A 23011-nucleotide genomic window follows, 5' to 3' on the forward strand; every position below is an offset into this window, starting at 1 on the left:
CGTCTAGCCAGGGGACAGTGACAGAGATAAGCACAGGGGCCACCAGGAAGCAGGACAGGGACCACTAACACAGGCTGGGGGAGAGCGAGAGCAGGGAAAATGCTAACACAGAGATCACTACTTGTGCCCATTGAGCCGAACTGAGCACCAGGTCCTTTAATCCTCCCACAAATCTTCTGAGGGGCACATGCTACTACTGTCTCCATTTTGGAGATGAAGTCACTGCTCAGAGATGTCACATAACTTTCCCTGGATCACACAGCCAGGCAGTGGCAGAGCTGGGGTTTGAACCCAGGCCCGGGCACAAATTTCTGCACTGCACTGCCTGTCCAGGTGGCAGGGGGCAAGGGAAAATACTTGCCAGATCTCTGCTTGCAGTGAGAGGCCTTGAGCACATCCTTCCTGCAGGGTCTCAGAAGGAACCACCCCTGTAGTCACCTCGATCTTGGACTTTTAGCCTCCAGACCGCAAGACAATACATTTCTGTTGTCTAAGCCTTTGAGTTTGTGGCCCTTTGTTACGGCCGTGATAGCTTATGAGTATATACCCTGTGTAGGTCTCAATGGAGCTGGGAAGTAGAGACAGGGAGGGAGAGTCCTGTGAGATGAGACTAGAAAGGCAGGTCAGGGCCAGATCACGCAAGATCTTATTCTAAGATCCAGGAAAACCACGCGTGGGTTTTATAAACGTCCTAAGTGGGGGCGGGGAGGCAATGCTGTGTCACAGATGCTTTGGAAGGGGGCAGGAGTAACAGTGGAAAGACCAGCAAGGAAGCCACTGCATCGTCCAGGTGAGAGAAGATGATGGCTTGGACAGAGTTTGTTCTGCAGACATCTGGGGGATCTGTGGATGGCTGGGGAGGGGAGAGAGGGAGGAATCAAGGGCGATTTCCGGCTCGAGTTACTGGATCGCTGAGGATGGTTCTTACTCCAAGACAAAAGACCAGAGCTGGGGGTAGAGCTAGATTTGTGGGGGAGAATGGAAGCATTCCTTTCAAACGCAAGAAGGTATGTGCGTATGCAACATCCCAACAGAAACATTGAGCAAGCAGATGGGGCTGTGAGTCTGGAGCTCAGAGCAGGATCTATGCCAGAGATAGAAATCTGGGGATCTCACTGCATCAAGATGGTCTTTCAAACCACAGGAATTGGTGAGGTCACCTAGAGAGAGGAGAAGGAAGAGAAAGGCCGGGACCCAGCCCTGAGAATCCCTCTCCTGAGGGCTGGGGGAGATGACCAGGGATGACTCATGATTACGGATGTGTAGAGAACCCGTGGCCTGGGGGAGCCAGGCTACTCCTGGGGACGAGAAGAGCCTTCTCGAGGACATGGTAAGTAGTCAGGTGGACTGCAGGAATGGGAAATGGCCAGGGAGAAGAGAGCAGCTGTCAGACCCGTGCGTCAGTTTCCTAGGGTAACAAAGAGCCACAAACTCGGGGGCTTAGGACCATAGAAGTTGATTCCCTCATAGTTCTGGAGGCAAGTCCCAATCAAGCATTTTTTGTGTACAGCATCAACCATGAAGCCTCTGTGACTATCCCTACCTACAGTAGCCCTTCCCTCCCATCCCCTTACACTATTTCTTCCTAGCACTTACGGTTATCTGAAATCCCATACAGTTTCATTTGTTTTTAGGGCAGCAATGACTGGGACTGTTGTATTTGCTGCTATATCCCTCGAATCCTGATTGTGTCTGGCACTTAGTAGGCCCTCACGTAATTACCGAGAGAACAAATAAACCTAGAGAAACAATACGCATGGGAAACACCAGAAGAAACAACTCAAAGAGTTCAGTGTTCATGGTTTCCTCTGTTGATAAGAATACTTTTAATTTTCCTCTCTATATTTTTCTGGGGCACCAGAATAAAACATCTGGGGCACCTAGGTGGCTCAGTCAGTTGAGCATCTGACTTCAGCTCAGGTCATGATCTCGCAGTTTGTGGGTTCAAGCCCCGCATCGGGCTCTGTGCTGATAGCTCAGAGCCTGGAGCCTGCTTCAGATTCTGTGTCTACCCCTGTCTCTGCCCTTCCCATGCTCATGCTCATGCTCTGTCTGTCTCTCTCTCTCTCTCTCAAAAATAAATAAACATTAAAAAAATAATAAAAATAAAAATAAAACATCCTGGGGCACCTGGGTGGCTCAGTTGGTTGAGCATTTGACTCTTGATTTTGGCTCAGGTCATGATCTCACAGTTAGTGAATTTGAGCCCCATGTCTAGCTCCGTGCTGTCAGTATGGAGCCTGCTTGGGATTCTCTCTCTCTCTCTCTCTCTCTCTCTCTCTCTCTCATTTCTCTGCCCCTCCCCCACTTGTGCTCTCTCTCTCAAAATAAATAAATAAACTTAAAAAATAAAAAATAAATAAAACATCCTATTTTGGGGGGGAGATAGAAATGCTCTACATCTTGGTTTGAGTGGTGATTACACGGATGTGGACAACTATCAAAACTCATCCAACTGAACGCTTGAGAGCTGCATTCTATTATATGCTAATTACACCTCAAAAATAAAAACCATATAAATAATACATGTGCCTATCTTAAAATATAATGCTCTTGCAATTGTCTTATAGAATTTAAAATATATAATTGTAAATAGGATAACAGGTATTGAATCTAGATTCTAAATTATATTTGGTTATTTTTTTTTTTTTTTTTAGTATTTTTTTAGGGGGGGAGGGGCCAAGAGAGAGAAGGGGACAGAAGATCCAAAGCAGGCTCCACGCTGACAAGCAGAGAGCCTGACACGGAGCTCGAACTCACGAACCATGAGATCATGATGCTTAATCGGCTGAGCCACGCAGGTGCCCCTGACTTGCTGTAACATTAATAAAAAAGAAGAAGACAGAAAAAGTTCTGGGAAGACCTCTACATGTGGACACATACAGACCAGTCTATACCTGCGAAATCAACACCACTTTGTAACATACCCCTGTAGTTTATAAAAATTTTGTTCTAGGCTTTCTCTCTCCTCTGTTTATTCTGTAACAAACTGAAGCCACAAGTTAAGCTGATCCCTGCAGAATCTAAAGTTGCCGGTTAGCCTGTTTATTCCTGTTTGACTGTGCCTCTGGGGGCAGTAACTGAGTCTATATTCTCAAAGAAAGGACTCCTTAGAGTCTAGATAGTTTTGTTCCAGAAGCAACTTTTCCAGCTGGGGAAGCACCCTGGCTTCCATGAAGCTCCATATAAAAGAACTGAGACGTCAGCGTAAATGGTTTGTGTGGACTGGGCCCCAAGCTTCCCCGGAGTGAAGGGGCCACAACAGGCAATCGGAATGAAGTGATTTCCCAAAGCCAGCCCTTGGGTGGAGGGGGAAAACCACTGGCGTGGTTTTCTTCCTCCTTCTTTATCAGCTCTGGCTCAGGCCCCGCTGAAGTGGGAGAGGAGACAGGGAGAAGTTAGAAAGTTCCAGGAGGAGAGGGGGAGGCTTGCAGAGGGTGGGCGTACTGGACTGTTTCACTCACACCAACATGGTCTCCACTCAGTACTCGGCTCCTTTCCCAAAGCAACCACAACACAGGTCTTGGGAGCTGTTTCCTTTCTGTCCCCAAGTTCCAGAGTTAGAGGGGGGCAGTAGAGCAGAGTGGGTGAGGAGCCCAGATTTTGGACTCAGGCGATGCTGGGATTGAGCACTGCCCTCTTCAGGGGTCAGCTACGCAACCTCAGCCAACGCTGGCCAGTCCTGAACTGTCTCCTACTGGACCTCGGTTTCTTGATTTGTACCATGGGGTAACTGCACCTACCTCACCAGGCTGGCGTTAAGGACTGAATGGAATAGTACGTGCAAAGTACTCAGCACAGCAACTGTGGTTCGGTCAGCAGGAATTGAACTAGCCCTTGGAATCAGACACGTCAAAACAGGGCAGAGCTTGCTTCTGCCTCTAATGCTCAGCAAGTGCAGGAGAATTCTCTAATTCTGCACTTCTAATTCTCTATCAGCTTTGGGTCCTACCAAAGAAAACAGGGATTCTGGGTCTGCCCCTCTGGATTGCCTCTTTGGTGCTGGAAAAGAGGTCTCTCCTGGGGATGTTCTTCTAGGTTTTTCCAAGTCCCCTTGGGCTCACACAAGCCAATAGTAACACAATCAGGGTTCTTAGCGTCAATTACCTCCCTTCTCACAAGAATGTTATCTCAGCAGGTGAAAAGAAAACTGTTTTTAAGAGTTCACCAAAAAGCCGTCTCCTGAGAGCTCCAAGAGAAGAGAGGCAGGGCTCAGTGTAAGTTATCTTTCTCGGGATTATTCTGGTTCTGAAAAGCAGTGGAACATTCTTATTTATAAGCGTGAGGGGAACGGGGGCCGCAGGGAGCGGAGAACCCAGCGTATAGGAAGAAAGTAAGGGAAGAGAGCTTTAGCGTTGCTCTGGCCAAACAGAGCTAGGAATCTCGCCAAAGGGAGAGTGTGCGATTGGCAGCAACAGAGAGATCCTGTATGGACTTTTAGGAAAGATTCTGGGCCACAGCACAGGGGCCTCCTCCGTCGGGGCCAGGAGAGTTCTGGCAGCAGCCCCCCCCCCCCCCCCCCCCCCCCCCCCCCCCCCCCCCCCCCCCGCATGTTCCCACATAATTGAAGTCGAATGTGCTGGGCGGGGGAGGGTAGATGGAGGAGGCCTCTGAGTTCCTGGCTGCACAATCTCTGTGTTCTGCAGTTGGCCCTGTTTGGGATCAAAGCCAGTTAGTGTTGATTTTCTGCAGCATGGAAACAAATGCAACGAAGCTGTTTTCCTGAGGCATGCTTTTGCAAAGAGGATTTGAGGTTGTCCCCCCCACCCCCCCCCCCCCGGAGGACAGGTGGGGCCAGGAGGTGGGAAAGTTGTGTGACGTGGCTCTTCTATTGCTGTCTCTTCTGCAGACGGTTTTGGGCTCATAGTTTCCGTGTGAGCACAAACTAATCAGTTAGAATGTGTGAGTGGGCATGGCCACGGCTAAGGCTCAGTCTTTCACGGAAGATAATTCCTGGAAGATGCTGCCGGAGGACCCTCTGGCTGTGTGTGATAAGTCACAATTTGTTTGCTCTCCCGCTGGAGTGTTTCCAGGAGAGCAGTTCTCCTCTTCCTCCTAAAATTTTCCATGGACTCTTCTTCACTTCTAGATCTGTGATCTTGTTCTTTTGCCCCAGAAATTAGTTCGAGTTCCTTCTTTCCAGTTAGCACCAAAGTCTTTTGATGCTAACCATTATATTAATGATGTAAAGTGATACAGGCAAGTTTCTCAAGTGGTGGAGGGCGACACATTGTCTTAATGGCGCTCAACTGCCCCCAGGCCTCTAGGGAAGGTCTGGACTCTTGGCCCATTGGGCCATAACCAAGGGATTGAGAATTTACAATCAGGAATTGAGATGGCTGAAGGAAGTCTCAGTGCACTTTTTTTTTTTTAAAATAGGTTTCATGCCCAGTGCACGTGGGGCTTGAACTTACCACCCCGAGAGAGCAAGACCTGAGCTGAGATCAAGAGTCAGACGCTCAACCAACTGAGCCACCCAGGCCCCCCCAACACCATTCCTTTTTAAATGAGGAAACAGATGTACAGGGAGATTTGGTCTGGGATCTACTGCTCCTTCCTGACCAAAGATGGCAAAAGACATCTCCACAGAGGCCAGGTCAAACATCTCTGCATTTATTTTGAGGCTGGATCTGAAAGGAGTTTGGGGCCAGGGGATTTAGAACACGGTCTGAAAAGAAGCAAAGCTGCTTTAGTTCACTTAGTGCGCGTGGTAATTAGCCTTGGAGTAACAAATGTTATCTGCACCAGCACAGCTCCGTGCCAAGTACCAAAACCACATTTTCCAGATGATTCCAATGAGAAGTTTCTGACCCGAAGCAATTCAACATTAGGCCCCAAAGACCACAATCATCTTGTACAAAACAGCAGATTGTTCATTTCTCCCTGGCCTTCTTTAATGCATTGAGAATGCAAAATCCAGATTAAGAACCAATTGCGGCGCCCCTTTCGTGCTCACCTAAGCTTCCAGAATTATAATAAGAGACTGCTCAATGTTGGTGAAAAGCATACGAGCTAAAATGCTGCTGAGGTAGTTTTGGCTTCTGGGAGTACAGCTTTCAAAATGAATGTCTAACAGAACCTGATATTGTTAAGTGCCTGAGCATTCCGGGGAGGGCGCGAGTCCCGGGGAGGCCGGGTAAAAAGGGTTACCAGTAAGTGGTAAATGGTTACTATTACCTTTAAGTGATGAAAACAAGGCATGAAAGGGTTGATTATAACATTAATCGGGATAAAGAGGCCACAACCCCTCCCCAAAAATAAAAGGTAAAAAATAAAAGAAGCTTTATGTAACTTCCCTGAGGTCTCCTAATGCACCAATGCAAAAATATTTTTTGTTTGCTCCAGGGTGACTAAAGCGAAGTGCTTGGGGGTGAAAATGAACTTCATGTTACACAGGATGAGACACTTGGCTTTGGCTCCAGGACAGAATGGTGGGGGGTGGGGGGGGGAGGGTTCCTGAAAGGAAAGGCTTTTCTTCCTATTACTACTTCACACTTTTCCTTTTCACTTCACTCTTTTAACTTCATATATATATATATGTGAGGGTTTTTTTTGTTTTTTTTTTTATTTTTTAATTTGAGAGAAAGAGAGGGAGAGAGAGAATCCCAAGCAGGCTCCACGCACAGCATGAAGCCCGATGCGGGCTCGATCCCACACCACGACCCTGGGATCATGACCTGAGCTGAAATTGAGTCCGATGCTCAACTGAGCCACCCAGAAGCCCCTAAAATTTTTAACTTTAAAAGCTACATCTGTTGGTGTGGACACTATACAGATATCCTGGAACTCCCACTTCCAGAACCTTCACGGGCACAAGTGAAAAGGACTGGCCAGAAAGCAGAGGCCTGTCGGAGAACACTTGGTGGCTTCCTAAACTCGCTTAAGGTGATGGCCAGGTCTCTGAGTAGTTTAGATGTCCCCCAGCACCATTAAGGCGCAGGAGCTGGGTCTTGAGAGACTCCTGAAAAATTTCCCTTCTGCTGCCAAGAAAGAAATTAACGCAGCAGAATTCACCGCGGCAGTTAATTCAGCTTTATCCTGGAGAAAATGAAATAGCTTTCCTCAAATGGGAGAGTGGCTTTCCTTTTTTAGATAAGCCCATTGACTTCATTGCGGGAGCCCAAGCTTGCCACCAGCCCAAGCTACGTGGCAGAACGCACAGCAGCCAAATCAAGGATGGTATTTGTAACTTGTGTATCCCGACTGTACCAGGAGAGGGGTTTCCAAGTGATGACAGAAGGTTGTTCATTCGTGATTTGCCAAGTCCTCTACATTCAACTGGCTGGCTGTTTCAATTCATTTCTCAGCCCTTTTGCTTAGGACAACCTACCTCCCCGTGCAAGCGTGGAGTGGGTAGTTGCTTCAGGGCCTTGTCTTACTCAGTGTATCCTAACAAGTCACATCTGGGACAGTTTCAAAAAATAAAACCACCTCGGCTTGCTAGAAGGCCTGGTAAAAAGTCTCAGGCCTACCTACATGTTGATTGCCTTGCATTTGTAAGAGTTGTGTGCCGGGTCTCATCCTATCTCGACCCTTTACATTCAGATAATTTTCCTTATTCTGTATTTGGTTCAGCTACTTTTTATTAGTTTGGGAAGCTGGAGCAAAGGGGGGTAGGAAGATGAATAATCTAGCTGCTCACTATATTGTTGAGGGGATGGTTTTCTTGCTGTTTTAAAATTCAGGTCATTGACACCTTCTTAGGTTATTTAGATACAAGCTCCCAAGCAAATGTCAACCAGTGAGACACAAATTTCACACGGGGCAGAATCATTTCAAAGTTCGGTTATTTTAATGCAATTTCATTGTTCAAGGTAGTACGGATATCTTAAGTGGTTCATTTCCATCCTGAAGAAAATACTAACAGTTTCTATCTTATGTAATTTTGTCAAAATCAAACATGACTCTTTAACCTTTTTCAAAAACACTTTCTTTATGTATCTTGATGTTTTTTTTTTTTCTGGAAAACATTTTTAAACCTTCAAGTAGTTTGGAAACATTTGCCTATTTGCTCATTCCTCTGGGCACAGCCTTTCAGGGCACTTATCCCACCTGTACTGAAAACCTCTGTTCCCCCAGCTGGTGGTGGGGCCGCTTGGTGGAGGTGATCATGGGAAAATGAGGAACGAGCAAGCTTTGTAAACTACTTCTAATTCTCGTAATTAGTATGCTATGATCCACCCCAGCTTCTGCAAGGTCAGACATGCAAGACAAGTACTTGGCCAAAAAAGCAGGATTCTAACTAGTGTAAAAATAGATTTTAAATAAAATAGAATCTCTATAGGAAAGAGAATTAGGTTACGCTTTACATTCCCACTCTTGTTTAAGGTGTCTGTATATGTAAGTCCAAGGGGCACTTCCAGAGTTGGTCTGCCCTACGTAGAATTTGAGAATGTCTGAGTACATTCATTTCGCAAAGTTACAGGTGAGGGTTTCTGGGAAATGCTCCAGCGCATCCCACAAAAATGGATGGTGATTAGCAATACAGTTTGTGTGCTAACAAGGAACACGAAGGACATTTACGCCAAAGGGGATGAGGCCTAACCATAGGCTAAAAACAATTCTAAAATGTGACCATTGGAAAACTCTGGCTAATTCTAAAGCAGAAAACAAAACCCAACATTTCAGGGTCCAGCTACCCCTTCTGGAAGCTGAATTCCAACACGGGTCTTCCTTTAACTTGGCTTAATTACTGCGTATTATGAATTAACTTGACGTTAAGGTTTCTAGAGAAAGTACACAGCCCCTCTGTTGGCTCACAACGAGCACTGCACGACTGTTTTAAAGGGGCCCTGTTAAAATTCTAATTTTCGGATTTAGAAACAGCCTTTGGTTGTATCTTGAAAGCATAACTGAAAATCTGCCCAAGCTCCCTCTAGCCGCAACCTGAGCATGCAGCCCAATCTTTTGTAAACATTCAGAAACACTGATCCTAGCAAAATACACAATCAGCTAGTCAGAGGCCTCGCTGCCCATTTTCACATGGATGATAAATCCGCTTGCTGATTCTTGCTAGATGCTAGGAAATCCACTCTGAGATCGGAGTCTTAGAGCGACCATTCAGCCTCCTCTTTACTTGAGGTTCATAATGTGGCCTGGAGTCATCGAAAATAAACAAAGTAGAAGCACCACCATTTTCCCTACACTGAGTCTGCTCAGCCTGCCCCACGGTTGTTTGTTTTTCCTGGCTAGTCCTAGAGCAAAAGAAGGCTGCTGTGACAGGCTAGTGACTAAAGGTTTACAGGCCCAGCCTCTTTTCATATGACATTCAACCAATTCTTCTTCCCAGACGCAGGGAGGGGATGACAAGGACGTCAGACTAACACCGGGGAGTTTTCATAAATCCTCAGCGGCCAGTGCAAACCTCTCTTTAAAGCAGCTGCTAGACCTCAGGTAACGTTACCTTTGAGGTTACAAAAAAAAATTCGACATCTTAAACCGACCCCAGACCTGAACGTCAGATACACGGGCTCAATAAATACAACGGAAAAATGCACAGCAGAGCTGGGGCTTCTATCAAGTAGGAAGGCAAAATGGTCATTAGAATGTCTGAGGTTAGTGAACTACTACGGTTGAAAACAGCAGCCACCTTCTAAAACACGGCCCATCTCCATCGGCGCTCCTAGCCAGCAACCCCCTACGTTTATCACACCACACGCCAGCAAATGAAAGATCCAAACAACTGCGGCTCGGTCCTCACTTGTACTTATTTAAGGTCCGCCCTCACATTTAGCTGAAGCCCCAGCACACCCTCACTGCGCCAGGGAAACCAGTCTCAGGGACGTCTGTTTCTCAGAAGGTCACTTGCCCCTCTTGCTGCGGCCTTTCCTGGAGGGCAGCTTCCCGCTGCCCCCCGAAGAGGGGGCGCTGGAGGCTGAGGCCATGGCGATGTTGATCTGTCCCTCCTGGATTTCCTGCCGGGTCTCAGCAGGCAGGTGGTTGATCTTCTGCTGTGTCTCCAGGTAGAACATGACGTCACGCAACTGCTCCTGGATCTCGGTGATCTGCAGATCCTTCTGGTCGCAGGTTTCCTTCAACACCCTCTCCTCCTCCTTCAGTTTGTTCTGCAGGAGGACTTGGTTGGCACGCAAACACTTGTTCATTTCCTGCTCCTCTCTGAGCTCTGTGGTGAGTTTGGCCACTTTTGTGTTTAGCTGAGTGCACCTTTTGCAAAACAAAGGAAGACAAAAGCATGTTTTTTCATTTGCCGACACAGTCCGCTCTCTGCTCTGGGATTGAACAGAGGCGCTGTGATCTCAGCATCCATTTAGGGACCGGACTCCTCCCTCCTGTGGCGGAGGGAGACTGCCACCACCGTCTCCACTGTGCTGCCGCCGCGACTGCTGCACGAAGCAAGGATTCCGCTCTAGTCAGCGGCGCGACAGTTTTTCTAAGTCTCAGAAATTTGTCAATAGTGTACATGATTCTATGATTCATGGTAAAACTTCTACTGCTCCTTTGTTTTGCAGTCTGTGGTTAAATAGATGGCTTACAGATAACAGCTACGATAAAGAAGTTATGAGGAAAAGTGACATTCTTGGAGAGTCAAGTGCTCTGACCTCACTGCATTTACTGGAGAAGAGTTTTCAAGAATAGGGAGTGCCTTATTCTTGATGCTCAATCTTACTCACAAGGCAAGAATTACAAATTGAAGCATCACTGGATATACCATTTTTATGTATCGGAATGCCAAAGAGCTCAACCGTGGGAAAAGAGGAACTTCCCCGTGTTGGCACTGGAGTGCGAACTGGTACAAACTCTTCGGAAGTCAGCGTGGCAGTAACTCTAAAAACCACAATTTCACATGCCCTCTGACATACCTATTCTAGGAACTCATCCAATAAAATATATTTGAGACTGCACTAAAAGAAACATGGAGAAAAATGCCCATTGCACCATAGTTTATATTAGTCTAAGACTTGAGACAACTTTAAATGTCTATCAATAGGGGACCGGTTAAAATTATTAGGGAACCTCCATACAATGCAATACCACGCAGCCGTTACAAGTGTCAGTATGAAAAAAAAAATCTCAGAAACGGAATATTTTACCAAACAGAATACCTAATATTATTCTATTTTTCTAGAAAAAAAGATATGTGAGACATTCAAATGGGTACAACAAAAGATCTGGAAGAGTAAATATTCACTGGTACCATCAATGAATAGTGGTAATCTTTAGATAGCAAAATCTACAGCCTGGGAATAGTGGTAATCTTTAGATAGCAAAATCTACAGCCTGGAAGAAAACTTCCAATTTTAATTCTTTAATACAGTTGAATTTGTTAGGGAGCTGAAAGTATAGAATATTTTAATGTCTATTAATCCTGTAGTGTTGCTTTTAGAACAGTTTAAAAAAAGAAAAAAAACCTTTGGGGCGCCTGGCTGGTTGTCAGTAGAGCATGAGACTCTTAATCTCAGGGCTGTTGAGTTCAAGCCCCACATTGGGTGTAGAGATTCCTTAAAAAATAAGATATTTAAGAGTGTGGGAAAAGAAATAAAAAAAAGAAAATATTTAAAAGAAAAAAAAACCTTTGGTGGAGAGTCTTGTGGGTGATGAAAAAATTTTGAAACAGATGATGGTGACAATAGCAGGATGCTGTGAATGCCACTTAGTGCCACTGAATTATACACTTAGAGTGAATAGGACAAATTTTGTTATATAGATTTTACCACAATACAAAGAAAAACTATTAAAATAACTTTTGACAGTGGGAAAACAGGTGAAGGGTACATGGAAACTCTTTGCACTATCTTAGCAACCTCTGTAAACCTGAATTTATTCCAGAATGAAGGTTTCTTCAAAAAAAAAAAAAAAAAAAGCTCTTAAAAATTCTCCTTATTTTTCATCCACTGTCTGGAAGTAAAAAGCCAATTATTTTTGTGAATATACCTAAACTAGAAAGGTAATTTCCGTGAGCAGCAACTATCTCCCCATATCACAGTAGTAGAGTAGGTTCTTGCCATGCTGTTCTTGAATTTTTTCCTCCATATTCAACAACTCTGGCCTTTAATTCCTGCCCAAGGCCAGAATACACACCATGTCCGGCTCAGACATATTCTCTCTCCTGCCAGTTCTCAGCCACCATGGCTCCGAGAAGCTGCAGCTCTGAGCACAAGGGAATTGCCCTCTACAGGCAACAGTGGAAGATATCTGCACATACAGCGAGCACAGACATCAGCAGAGAGCTCTGCATTCCACGCGGCACCCATCTGGCATGTAATGCTGTCGTTTTTAATCAACAGGAAGTCACAGTAAGTTTGCTCCATAAATAGGGAGACCCCTGAAAACCTAGTGATAGGCACCCTTGAAAAGGAAAGTGTGTTCATAGGAATGGAGGAGATTACCTGTAAAAATGAAATAGCTAAGTTAAAGAAGAGACCAATTACACCTACTTTCTTTCCACAGACTGCTTTTCTTTTAGGAGATCATTTAGTCTGTGCTCCAGATTGTCACATTTCTCAATTGTTTCTTTAAATTTGGTCTTCATGTTGTTAATCTGGAAGAGCAAACGGAGATCAGTTTCACTTCAAAGAGGCATAGTTTTGTGGGGTCTCTGGGGCTAACTTCACAAGCGTTTTTTCAATGACCTGTCTGTAACTTTGATAAACCAAACTAAGAAAAGGTGAGACAATCATTTGAAAGAACTTCTGTAGCAGAAATAAACATTTTGAGAAATGCTTTTTTTACCCCTTACTGTTTCTCTATACAAGGATGAACGACGGATCACAGCTAGACGGCAAGTGAAACTGCTCAGAAGTAAAGAGTGAGCTTCAGGCAGTGAGGCAGGAGACAGTCTGTCAGAGGCCAGACCAGAGCCTCTTCTTAACTCACGTTTTTTTCCTCCTGAGATCACATTCCAAAAATTACTAACCAGATAATCTAACAAACTAATCTAATCCAAGAAAATTGTAATAAAGGATTTTAACTGTTTGGGTCCCTACCCCCCAAAAAAACCTCATTATTAAATTTTCTCATGTACCATGAAGCCACACGGAACATAAGCAGTTCCTGTTTTGAGTTAATTTATAAATGCAATATAGAGAGAACGAATTCATGTTACGTTGTCTTATAAACTGAAGAGAATTTTAAAATTCTGGCGTATTACGTGTCAGAAACCAAGAGTCTGTTGAAGTCTAGCTAAGCAGACATTAGATTCAGTCAGGTGTGACGATCTACCCAACTGAGAAATGCCTCACCTCTACCAGTCTGAGGACACAGGGAGAAGACTGGATGGGAAGTAGTGAGGCTGGGTGGATCGTGAGGCAGTAATAGCCGAAAGGGCAGGAGCTGAAAGGGACTGAGAATTTAAATCCTATGGCCCAAGCACCAGCCAGATGTTTTGTAAGCAGTATCTCCTTTATATCTGATAAGAAGCCAGAGACTTCAGTGTGTCAACTTTATCAACAGGCTTGCAGAAAGGTGAGGCAATATGGCCAAGGTTACCCAGCTAGAGCATGGTGGGTCTGGGACTGGACCCAAGTTCTAAACCTCTCTGCACTACATTGCAGGCCATAGCTGTACGGCAAAGGAAAAATGAGCTTTAGGCATTCGTTAGGGAATGCAATTAATCCTAAAGGGTCTTAAAGGCAGAGAGAACCCTAAGCTTAGCTCTCAAGGGTCTGCATGAAGCACTTTAGGTACCCCCCCTGTGGAAACGCCTAGTACTGAGGCTGTGTTTTGAGTGTTCCTCCTAGGGACTCAGGACTTGACACCAAGTGGCAGTAACCAGAGCTCGTCCTCCTGAGTGCTGTCGGAGGCATGTCCTTCCCATGTGTGCTCTAACTAAGCCCCATTCAGAACCGGTACAGCAAGTGACCCTGAGTTCCTCTGGAAAGGCACCTCCACCACTTGGAAGGTTCTGATAAAAACTACATCAACAACTTTGAACTGAAGATCTTTTTTGTTTTTTTGACGTTTTTATTAATTTTTGAGAGACAGAGTATGAGCGGAGGAGGGGCAGAGAGGGAGGGAGACACACAATCCGAAGCAGGCTCCAGGCTCCGAGCTGTCAGCACAGGGCCCGACGTGGGGCTTGAACCCACCAACCGCGAGATCGTGACCTGAGCCGAAGTAGGACGTTCAACTGACTGAGCCATCCAGGCGCCCCTGAACTAAAGATTTTAAAGCTGGTGTTAAGCCTTAATTTGAGAACCTTGATTTCTCCTCATTTGTAGGCATACCCAGAAACTGGGGCCAACGGGCCTGACATATGTGTGAGCCTGGCCCTGCCTGCTTAATTCCAGGATAACCCTAGCTACCACACAGATGAGACCTGAGCCTGGCTCTGCAGTCCCTTTCTGAAGATCTAGTTATGCCAGGGACTCACAAAATTACTAAAATAATCATATAAGGATTTATTTGTTTCATTGTTGTTATCTTATTTCAGAGAGAGAAAGTACGCATGCACAAGCCCATGTGCCTACATGGGGGAAGGAGGCAGAGGGGGAGAGACTCTTAAGGAGGTTCTGCACTCAGTGCAGAGCCCAACATACTGAGGTCGATCCTACGACCCTGGGATCATGACCTGAGCTGAAATTAAGAGTCGGACGCTCAGCTGACTGAGCCATCCGGGCACCCCAATTATTAAAAAAATTGAAAAGCCTGTATTACTACTAAGAGGATCAGTGAATTATGAACACTGTCCCTAGAACCTGAGAAAGGTTCTTGGAACTCCCATTCTATGTGAACCCTCAGGAGCTCACTGGTTTTCAAAATGCTTTCTTTGGAACCGTCAGGGTCCCTTGTACCTGCTGGAGATGATGGGAAAACCAAGCAGGTGAAGTTCTGGGCCCTCCATCTGGGTTTCCACCAAAAACACAACACTTTCCTCTTCTACCTGGTGGAGGAGCGAGTGGCATCTTCTTTCAAGGATTTCGCTAAATTTGAAAACCTGTGTCCTAGACAAACAAGGCATCACGGGAACCACCGAAGCTCTAACACCTCAGCCTGATTTTCTTCTCTTCAATTTTGAAGGGCTCAGCACCATCTTGGTGCCACAGAAGCCCACACGCAGCTCCTCAAAGCAGCTGTTCCCAAGCTGACAAACCAACTGGCTGACTCAAATTACAAGTCCTCATGTACATACTTCTATTTTTTTAATGGAATTGCACAAGGCGTAGAAAACCTGATTGAATTAACAAACAAATCTCTTCCCAATCAAAAACACCAAAATACTCAAGTCTTTAAATCCAAGTCTTCTTTTTTCAGGGTACGTAGCAGGTATTTTGTTTCTTCCTATATTTAGTGTAATACAGAGCTCGGCATACAATTTTAATACATTCTTTTCGATTTGGTAACCCTAGGTGAGAGTGTATGTTGGCTTCCCTCCCTTTCTTAAATAATGCTCAGCTGACAGCATTTGCAACAGCATATTTTTGCCTCTTCCTTTTCCTCATTTTGACTAATTTCATTCTCTTTGTGGTCTAGAATTTCTTGTTGCCTGACACTGCCTTCAGGGGCTATGTCTGTAATATAATGATGATGATTCATGTTTTTAACCACTTCTCTCTGGAATCCTGATCTAAAGTTAGATTACTGGGGTGAGCCAACTGATTCCAAATTCTTGTTTTCTTTCTTCTCTCCGCCGCTGCCCCCCCACCCAGGCTTTATTGAGATATAACTGACATATGACAAAGGTTTCTTTTTAGAGGCAAAACAATTCTCTATCTCTGTATCAGCCTAAGAATGATTCCAGCATTCCTTTTTTCTTGTATTCTGCCTTCTCCCATCCCAACATCAGATAGCCCTGCCATGTGGCACGTCAGCAGCAGTCCAGACAGAAACTTACTTCCTCTGCTGTGTCCTTCTCTATCCGAACTATCTTGTTTTCCCAGTAGATTCGCTGAGATTCCAACTGGCTTGTTAGTAAATACGAATACTAAAAACAGAAAACAGACACCAACACATAAATCACTGTAGTTTCTGAATTTCAGTTAAAACCTGACTTTTATTTATTTTTATTAAAAAAACCAAAACCTGACTTTTAATGCCCTACAGAAGAGTAAATACAATCATCAGAACATGTATTACAACTTGGTTATTCTCTGCTCAACAAATCATGGGAATACAGAGATGTCAATTACACTCCTGACCTGGGGCTTACAATCTAGTCTGGACAAGAAAGCAGAGAAATGTACATTAGCAAATAAGTTTCTGTTCAAGCTAATTTTTTAAAATAATTTTTTAAGTTTATTTATTTATTATTGAGAGAGAGAGAGAGCGAGAGAGAGCAAGCGAGCACAAGCTGGGGAGAGGCAGAGAGAGAGCGAGACAGAATCCAAAGCAGGCTCCCGGCTCCGAGCTGTCAGCACAGAGCCCCGCATGGGGCCTGAACCCGCAGACTGTGAGATAATGACCTAAGCCAAAGTCACACACCCTACCGACTGAGCCACCCAGGTGTCTCATCAAGCTAATTTTAAGAAGAACCCCAAGGTTTTTAAATCCAAGTATTAAATCAGCTCACCCCCCTCTAGGAAGCTGTCCCTGTCCCTCCCAGCCTGGGATTAAGCACCCCTCTCAGCTCCCTTAGTATAGTGCCTGTCATTAACAGCACTTAGGATGCTAGCACTTAATAACCAGATCTCCCTGACTAGAATATGAACTCTTCGAAAGTGAGGGTTCTAACGTTATTTCTGTAGCCTCAGTGCCTGGCACATGCTGGATGTCAGGAAATGTTTGCTACCTGACTGCATGAATGAATGAACAACATGAATGAATGTGTAACTACTGAGAAAGGATAGATGGCTTATGACAGTAGGGTCTGGGAGGACATCTGAGAGAAGGAGAGATATGGGAGGGCTCTCGACAGAGAGGTGGAGGAGACAGGTAAAGACAGAGATCTGATTCCAGAGAACTACTGGACCCAGATGTGAGCTGTGGACATTTAGGATCTCTTCAAGATGAAGGAGTAACATCAATGAGGCTAGGGTGCAAGGTATGGGCAGATGGGGCCTATAGGAGGCCCGGGGGCATCATACTGAGAAATGTGGGCCGTGGAGTAGCAACATGACATCTGCATTTCAGAAAAACCACTCTAAAAGACTAAAAGGAGATATGAATGTGCTTGTAAGCTAGAGAAGAGAAGGAAGGTACAACAGGGAGAAAGGACAGATGGGAGAATGTGTGTGTGCTCCTAGAACGTACACTCCACGAGGGCAGGGAGTCTGTTCAATGCTGCATTCCCAGCACCAAGAAGACTGGCCCACAGACAGCAGCCCTCAATAAACATTTATTGAATGAATATACCTAGAGTTAATGTGGAAGGGTTACTTCTAAAAACTTAATGTAAAAGGTTTAAACTTTTTCATATCAATACAATTAATCGTAAAAACATCAGCCTTATCTTAAGCCATTCTACTCAATCTATTAGACCATAAAAGTCCGGAGATGACCAAGCTTTCAAATATCCATTTCCTCCCAAGGCTAAGCTATTTGTTTTTAAATTTTATTTTAACGTTTATTTACTTTTGAGAGAGAGGGAGAGACACAGCACAAGCAAGGGAATAGCAGAGAAAGGGGGAGACACAGAATCTGAAGCAGGCTCCAGGCTGTCAGCACAGAGCCCGGCGCGGGGCTTGAACTCACAGACCGTGAGACTGTTAACCAACTGAGCCACCCAGGCACCCCTAAGCTATTTGTTTTTAAAGCAATCAGATTGAAATTAATACAAAACAAGACTCATTTTAAACTTTTCCTTCATTATCGTAACGTTTACAATATACTAATTTTATAGTAGGTGGGATTTACTACTACAGTGAAAAATCAGACTGTGCTAATTTTGTTGTTTCTTCAACTATATATGAATACTCCCAAATGGCTTTAGACATACATATGTAAACATCAAATTCATAAAATACATACTTTGAGTATGTAAGCATCTACTTCATAAAATGTCCAAGACATGTGAAAAAGCTTCCTGGGCATGGAAGGGTGCTACCGGGGTTTCCTCATTCTGACCTGCTCGGTTTCCAACTGCTACTGTGATGCCAACAGGAAGATTCTTAACTTTCAGTTTTATTGCAGCTAGAGAACCACCTTAACATTGAGCTTGAGACAATGAGAAACATCCCATTCAAAATAGTAAGACACAGTGAAGCGTAGACTTCCAAACAAGAAAATTAGATAGGATAAAAGTATTTCAATAATCCTCCACAGCAATGATAGAACTTTAAAAAAAAGTTGGCATACAGAAATAAATGGCAAGAGTAAAAGCCCAAGCCACTTTTTAAGGTAGGATAGTAAAAAGCAGTACAAAAAGGTACTTAGTAATTACTAACAAAGTATCTTACCTCTAACTGTAAGGCATCTATTTTCTCTTCCTGGCAAGTATCACCCTCACATTCATATTGTACTATTTTTCCATCTGTTTTACTTGCAACCAATCGATGGACATAATTATCTAAAGAAAAGAATGAATCAGTCAATCAAGGCTTGTTTCTTTAGAATGAAAAGGATCTGCATATACTTTCAACTTGGCCAGAATTTTTGTTTTTACAGGTCTAAATTAAATGCCTTGCGATACTTCTGTACAAGTGGGCTAACTCACTTGAATTTAAGAGTCAGAGGGCAAGTATAGAAGTATCAACTCTCTTTATAATGTGTAATTCAGGCCATTTGCAGGAAATAGTGTGCTATGGGGCACCCTGAGAATTCAAGTTTGCCACAGCAGTCGGGAAGATTTCAAGCTGTGAGAGAAGAGGAAGAGGAGAGGTTCTAAGGGAGACACGTTCATGCAGAATGAATCCAAATTAGAAAACAAGAATGGCCTTCACCTCCAGCATAGTCCCAGACTCGATGGTTGGTAAGCTGCATGGCATACGTGTGCTGGGTTTCCTCAAAGTGCTTATAAGCATGTCGACTTACATATCGTCCACATCCTATGTGGCCACATATTAAACAAATCCAAAGGTTCTGCCAAGGAGAAGACAACATCTTAATTAGTTGTACAAAAACACATGACCTGGCTCACTCAGAGTGGGAAAGGCCCTGACACAGAATGAAGGTGAATTGTTTCTACAGGAGTTTTGAATAAATATGTGTTTGAAATGCAAAAAGCAAGGGTGCTTTTATGGGTCATTTTCTCCCTCTGGTTTTTTAAGGAACTCTAGGGAAATGGCAAGACAAATATTCATAATTTATCAGTAAAAGCCTAGTCTTTTTCAAAAAACAAAAAATAAAAGCACAGAGATTTTTGCTTCAGAGTGTAAAATAACGTATTCGTATTTCTTGCATGACCTTAGACAAAAGAAAACAAAAGCACCAGTCTGAAAAAGAATTTAAAAGAATTTAAGGCACACAGGACAAAAGAAATCCCCAGAGCATTAAAGCTGTGTTCATTATTCTTTCCCACCAGCCATTACTTACTTCCTGAACGCCACACTCAAAACACTTATTCTCTTCTACTGGCTCTGGAGTCTGGCAGTATCGGCACACAGGACACCTGTGCAGGACACCGAAAGTAACAGCACAGATCAAATACAAAAGAGAGTTGTTACAGAACCAAAAGTCAAAAACCGTATTTTAAATCTTCTGTCTCTCACGTACTGTCTGTTACAATTCATCATAACTAAGGATATCACTCAAAGATATTTGCAAACAAAATGAAAAAAATAAACAAACAAAAAACAAAACAGAACTCCCAAAATCTTGATAAAGGAGAAAAAAAGGGAGGAATCTTGATCTGCTTCGTACCTTTTTTCACTCTTCTATCTAAAGCTTAACCAAAGAACTAAATATGTGCAGGTTAGAATTAGGGATGTTAAGATAAGCTATGAATTTTATGTCTGGTTATCCATAAAGTATTTTTTTACTTCAAACAATCTACCTTACCTCCATCTCCCAAAGATCTAAATCACTCAAAATGTACCCTGTCCTCTCTAGATTGCTCCTAAGAGTTAGAACTAAAATCTGTAATAAATTTCACCCCCATCAAAAAAGTTGATATATTTCCTGAAATGCACATGATATTTTACCATACAATTAACATGTGGAAGAGGATACCAGTGCTAAGTACTCAAGTTTCAATTTACAAAAAGCCAATAAAAATGCCACTGAAGCTAAACCCACAGGAACAGAGAGGAGAAAGGTAGATGGACACCACGGGCTGCGGGGAGGGCGCAGTAGGGAGATGTTGGTCAAAGGGTACAGGATCCAATCATACAAGATGAATCAATTCTGGAAAACCGGTTCGCATCAATGTGAGTATAGTTGACAATATTGTATTGTTTTTGAAATTTTCTAAGAAGACAGACTTTGGGTGTTCTCACCACACACACAAAGGAAAAAAGGAAACTGGTAAAGAGGTTGATAGATACATGCTGATTGGCTTGTTTGTGACTATTTCATAATGTATATGTATGTTGAGTCATCAGGTTGTACATTAAACATTTTTTTAAATGTTTATTTATTTTTGAGACAGAGAGAGAGAGAGAGAGAGAGAGAGAGAGAGAGAGACAGAGTGTAAGCAAGGGAGGAGCAGAGAGAGGGAGACACAGAATCCAAGCAGGCTCCAGGCTCTGAGCTGTCAGCACAGAGCCCAACACGGGGCTTGAACCCACAGATTGTGAGATCATGACCTGAGCTGAAGTTGGATGCTCAACTGACTGAGCAGCCCAGGTGCCCCATGTACATTTTAAATATATACAATTTTTTTTTCAAGTAAACTTGGGGTACCTGGCTGCTTAATCAGTGGAGCATGCGTCTCTTCATATCAAGGTCATGAGTTCGAGCTCCACATTGGGGATAGAGGTTACTTTTTAAAAAGATGTTATTTATTATTTTTTAAGTAATCTCTACCCCCAATGTGGGGCTTGAACTCAAGACCCTGAGATCAACAGTCACATGCTATAGTGACTGAGCCAGCCAGGTGCCCCTAAATACATACAATTTTTGGTGATCAGTTATAGTTTGATAAAGCTGGGGGGAAAAGGCTTTTAAAAATCCATTAATGCTTTTCTCTTATTCTCAAGAGAAAGTAACACTAAGTACCAGTCATGAATATTTTCATCAGGCAGGCAAAAATGATAGAAAGTGGGTTATAGTTGAAGCTAACCGTGAATCGGCACCAAGAAGAAAGAATGCTTAAGATACACCTCACATCCAATTTGTTACCCAACTGAGTCAATGAAACCAAGAAAAGGAAATAAGCAGGAAGAACATGAAGTTCCTATCACAAATGAGGAGTTTCTATCTGCATTTCCTAAGAGAAAGCTAAATGATCTAGTCTATCTCTGTTTAGTATCAAGAGAGAAGCCAGACACACACCCTGACGTTTAGAGCAGTATTATCAATAATGGCCACATTATGGAAGCAGCCCAAGTGTCCACCAATAGATGAATGGAGAAAGAAGATGTGGTATATATACACAATGGAATACAACTCGGCCATAAAAGAGAATGAAACCTTGTCATTTGCAATGACCTGGATGGAGCTAGAGAGTATTATGCTAAGTGAAGTCAGTCAGAAAAGATAAATACCGTATGATTTCACTCATATGCGGAATTTAAGAAACAAAACAAATGAGCAAAGGGGAAAAGAGAAGAGAGAGAGAGACAAACCAAGAAACAGACACCTAACTATAGAGAACAACCTGATGGTTAACAGAGGGGACGGTGATGGTGGTTAAGGAGTACACGTGTGATGAGCATCAGGTGTTGCATGGGAATGCTGAATCATATTGCACACTTGAAACCAACATTACACTGTATGTTAACTCTCTGGAATTAAAATTGTTTTTTAATGTTTATTTATTTTCAAGAGACATAGAGAGGCAGAGAGAGAGGGAGACAGAGGATCCAAAGTGGGCTCTGTGCCGACAGCAAAGAGCCTAATAACGCAAGGCTCAAATTCATGAACTGTGAGATCATGACCTGAGCTGAAGTTGGACACTTAACCAACTGAGCCACCCAGGCACCCTTTTTTCTTTAAAAAATTTTAATGTTTATTTATTTTTGAGAGAAAGAGAGAGGGAGAGAGAAATCACTGGAATTTAAATTTTTTTTTAATGTTATTTATGAGAGAGAGCATGCACACAGTGCGGGGAGGGGCAGAGAGAGTGAAGGAGACACAGAATCCGAAACAGGCTCCAGGCTGAGCTGTCAGCACAGAGCCTGTCAGGGGGCCTGAACTCAGGATCAGCGAGATCATACCCTGAGCCAAAACCCTAGAGTCAGATGCTCAACTGACTGAGCCACCCAGGTGCCCAGGGACTAGAACTCACTGGAATTTAAATAAAAACTTTTAAAAGAAGCTGGAAGACAAATTTGCAGAAACAAGAATGACAGCTGTAGTGAGCAGCACACAGCCATTTTTTTTAAAAAAATCACAACACTGATCATTTTATTATTTATTATTATTATTATTTTGAGAGAGAGACAGTGAAGACACAAGTGAGTGAGAGGCAGAGAGAGAAGCAGGGCTCACTTGAAGCAGTGCTTGCTTGAACTCACAAACCGTGAGATCATAACCTGAGCCGAAGACAGATGCTTAACCAACTGAGCCACACAGGCGCCCCAAGCAGCAAGCAGTTTTGTCAAAGGTACAAACTAGCTCTGTCACTCCTTCGATCTGTGTGGCAGCTGTGGTAGTGGATGGATTAAAAAACAATACGGTGCTTGGATGGCTCAGTCAGTTAAGCATTTGACTCTTGATCTTGGCTCAGATCATGATCCCAGGGTCATGGGATTGAGCCCCGTGTCGGGCTGTGTGGAGTGTGGAGCTTGCTTAGGATTCTCTCTCTCTCTCCTTCCCTCTCCTTCTCTCCTTGCTTATGCTCTCTCTTTTAAAAAAAAAAAAAAAAAAAAAAAAAAGCATAGTGTATTTACTGAGAAAAAGAGTCCTTAAAACAAACAAACAGGGGTGCCTGGGTGGCTCAGTCGGTTAAGCGTCTGACTCTTGGTTTTGACTCAGGGCATGATCTCGCAGTTTGTTGAGGTCAAGCATTGGGTTCTGTGCTGGCAGTGCAGAGCCTGCTTGGGATTCTCAGTCTCCCTCTCTCTGCCCCCCCCACCCC

At 43.8% G+C, this 23011-nt stretch overlaps 1 protein-coding gene across 1 annotated transcript in view; it reads right to left on the minus strand.

The window, feature by feature from the left end:
* Positions 1-7770: 7770 nt before the first annotated feature.
* Positions 7771-23011, minus strand: part of LOC122470227 (BRCA1 associated protein) — a 28965-nt gene continuing 13724 nt past the window's right edge. Inside the window, exons 7-12 of the mRNA XM_043557624.1 lie at positions 19366-19441; positions 18774-18912; positions 18291-18400; positions 15791-15880; positions 12396-12499; positions 7771-10164 (exon numbers count right to left, since the gene is read on the minus strand). Coding sequence (XP_043413559.1) covers positions 9801-10164; positions 12396-12499; positions 15791-15880; positions 18291-18400; positions 18774-18912; positions 19366-19441 — 883 coding nt within the window. The 3' untranslated portion in view covers positions 7771-9800. The remainder of the gene's footprint in view (positions 10165-12395; positions 12500-15790; positions 15881-18290; positions 18401-18773; positions 18913-19365; positions 19442-23011) is intronic.

Source organism: Prionailurus bengalensis, chromosome D3 (genome assembly GCF_016509475.1).
Source record: "Prionailurus bengalensis isolate Pbe53 chromosome D3, Fcat_Pben_1.1_paternal_pri, whole genome shotgun sequence".
Taxonomy (NCBI): domain Eukaryota; kingdom Metazoa; phylum Chordata; class Mammalia; order Carnivora; family Felidae; genus Prionailurus; species Prionailurus bengalensis.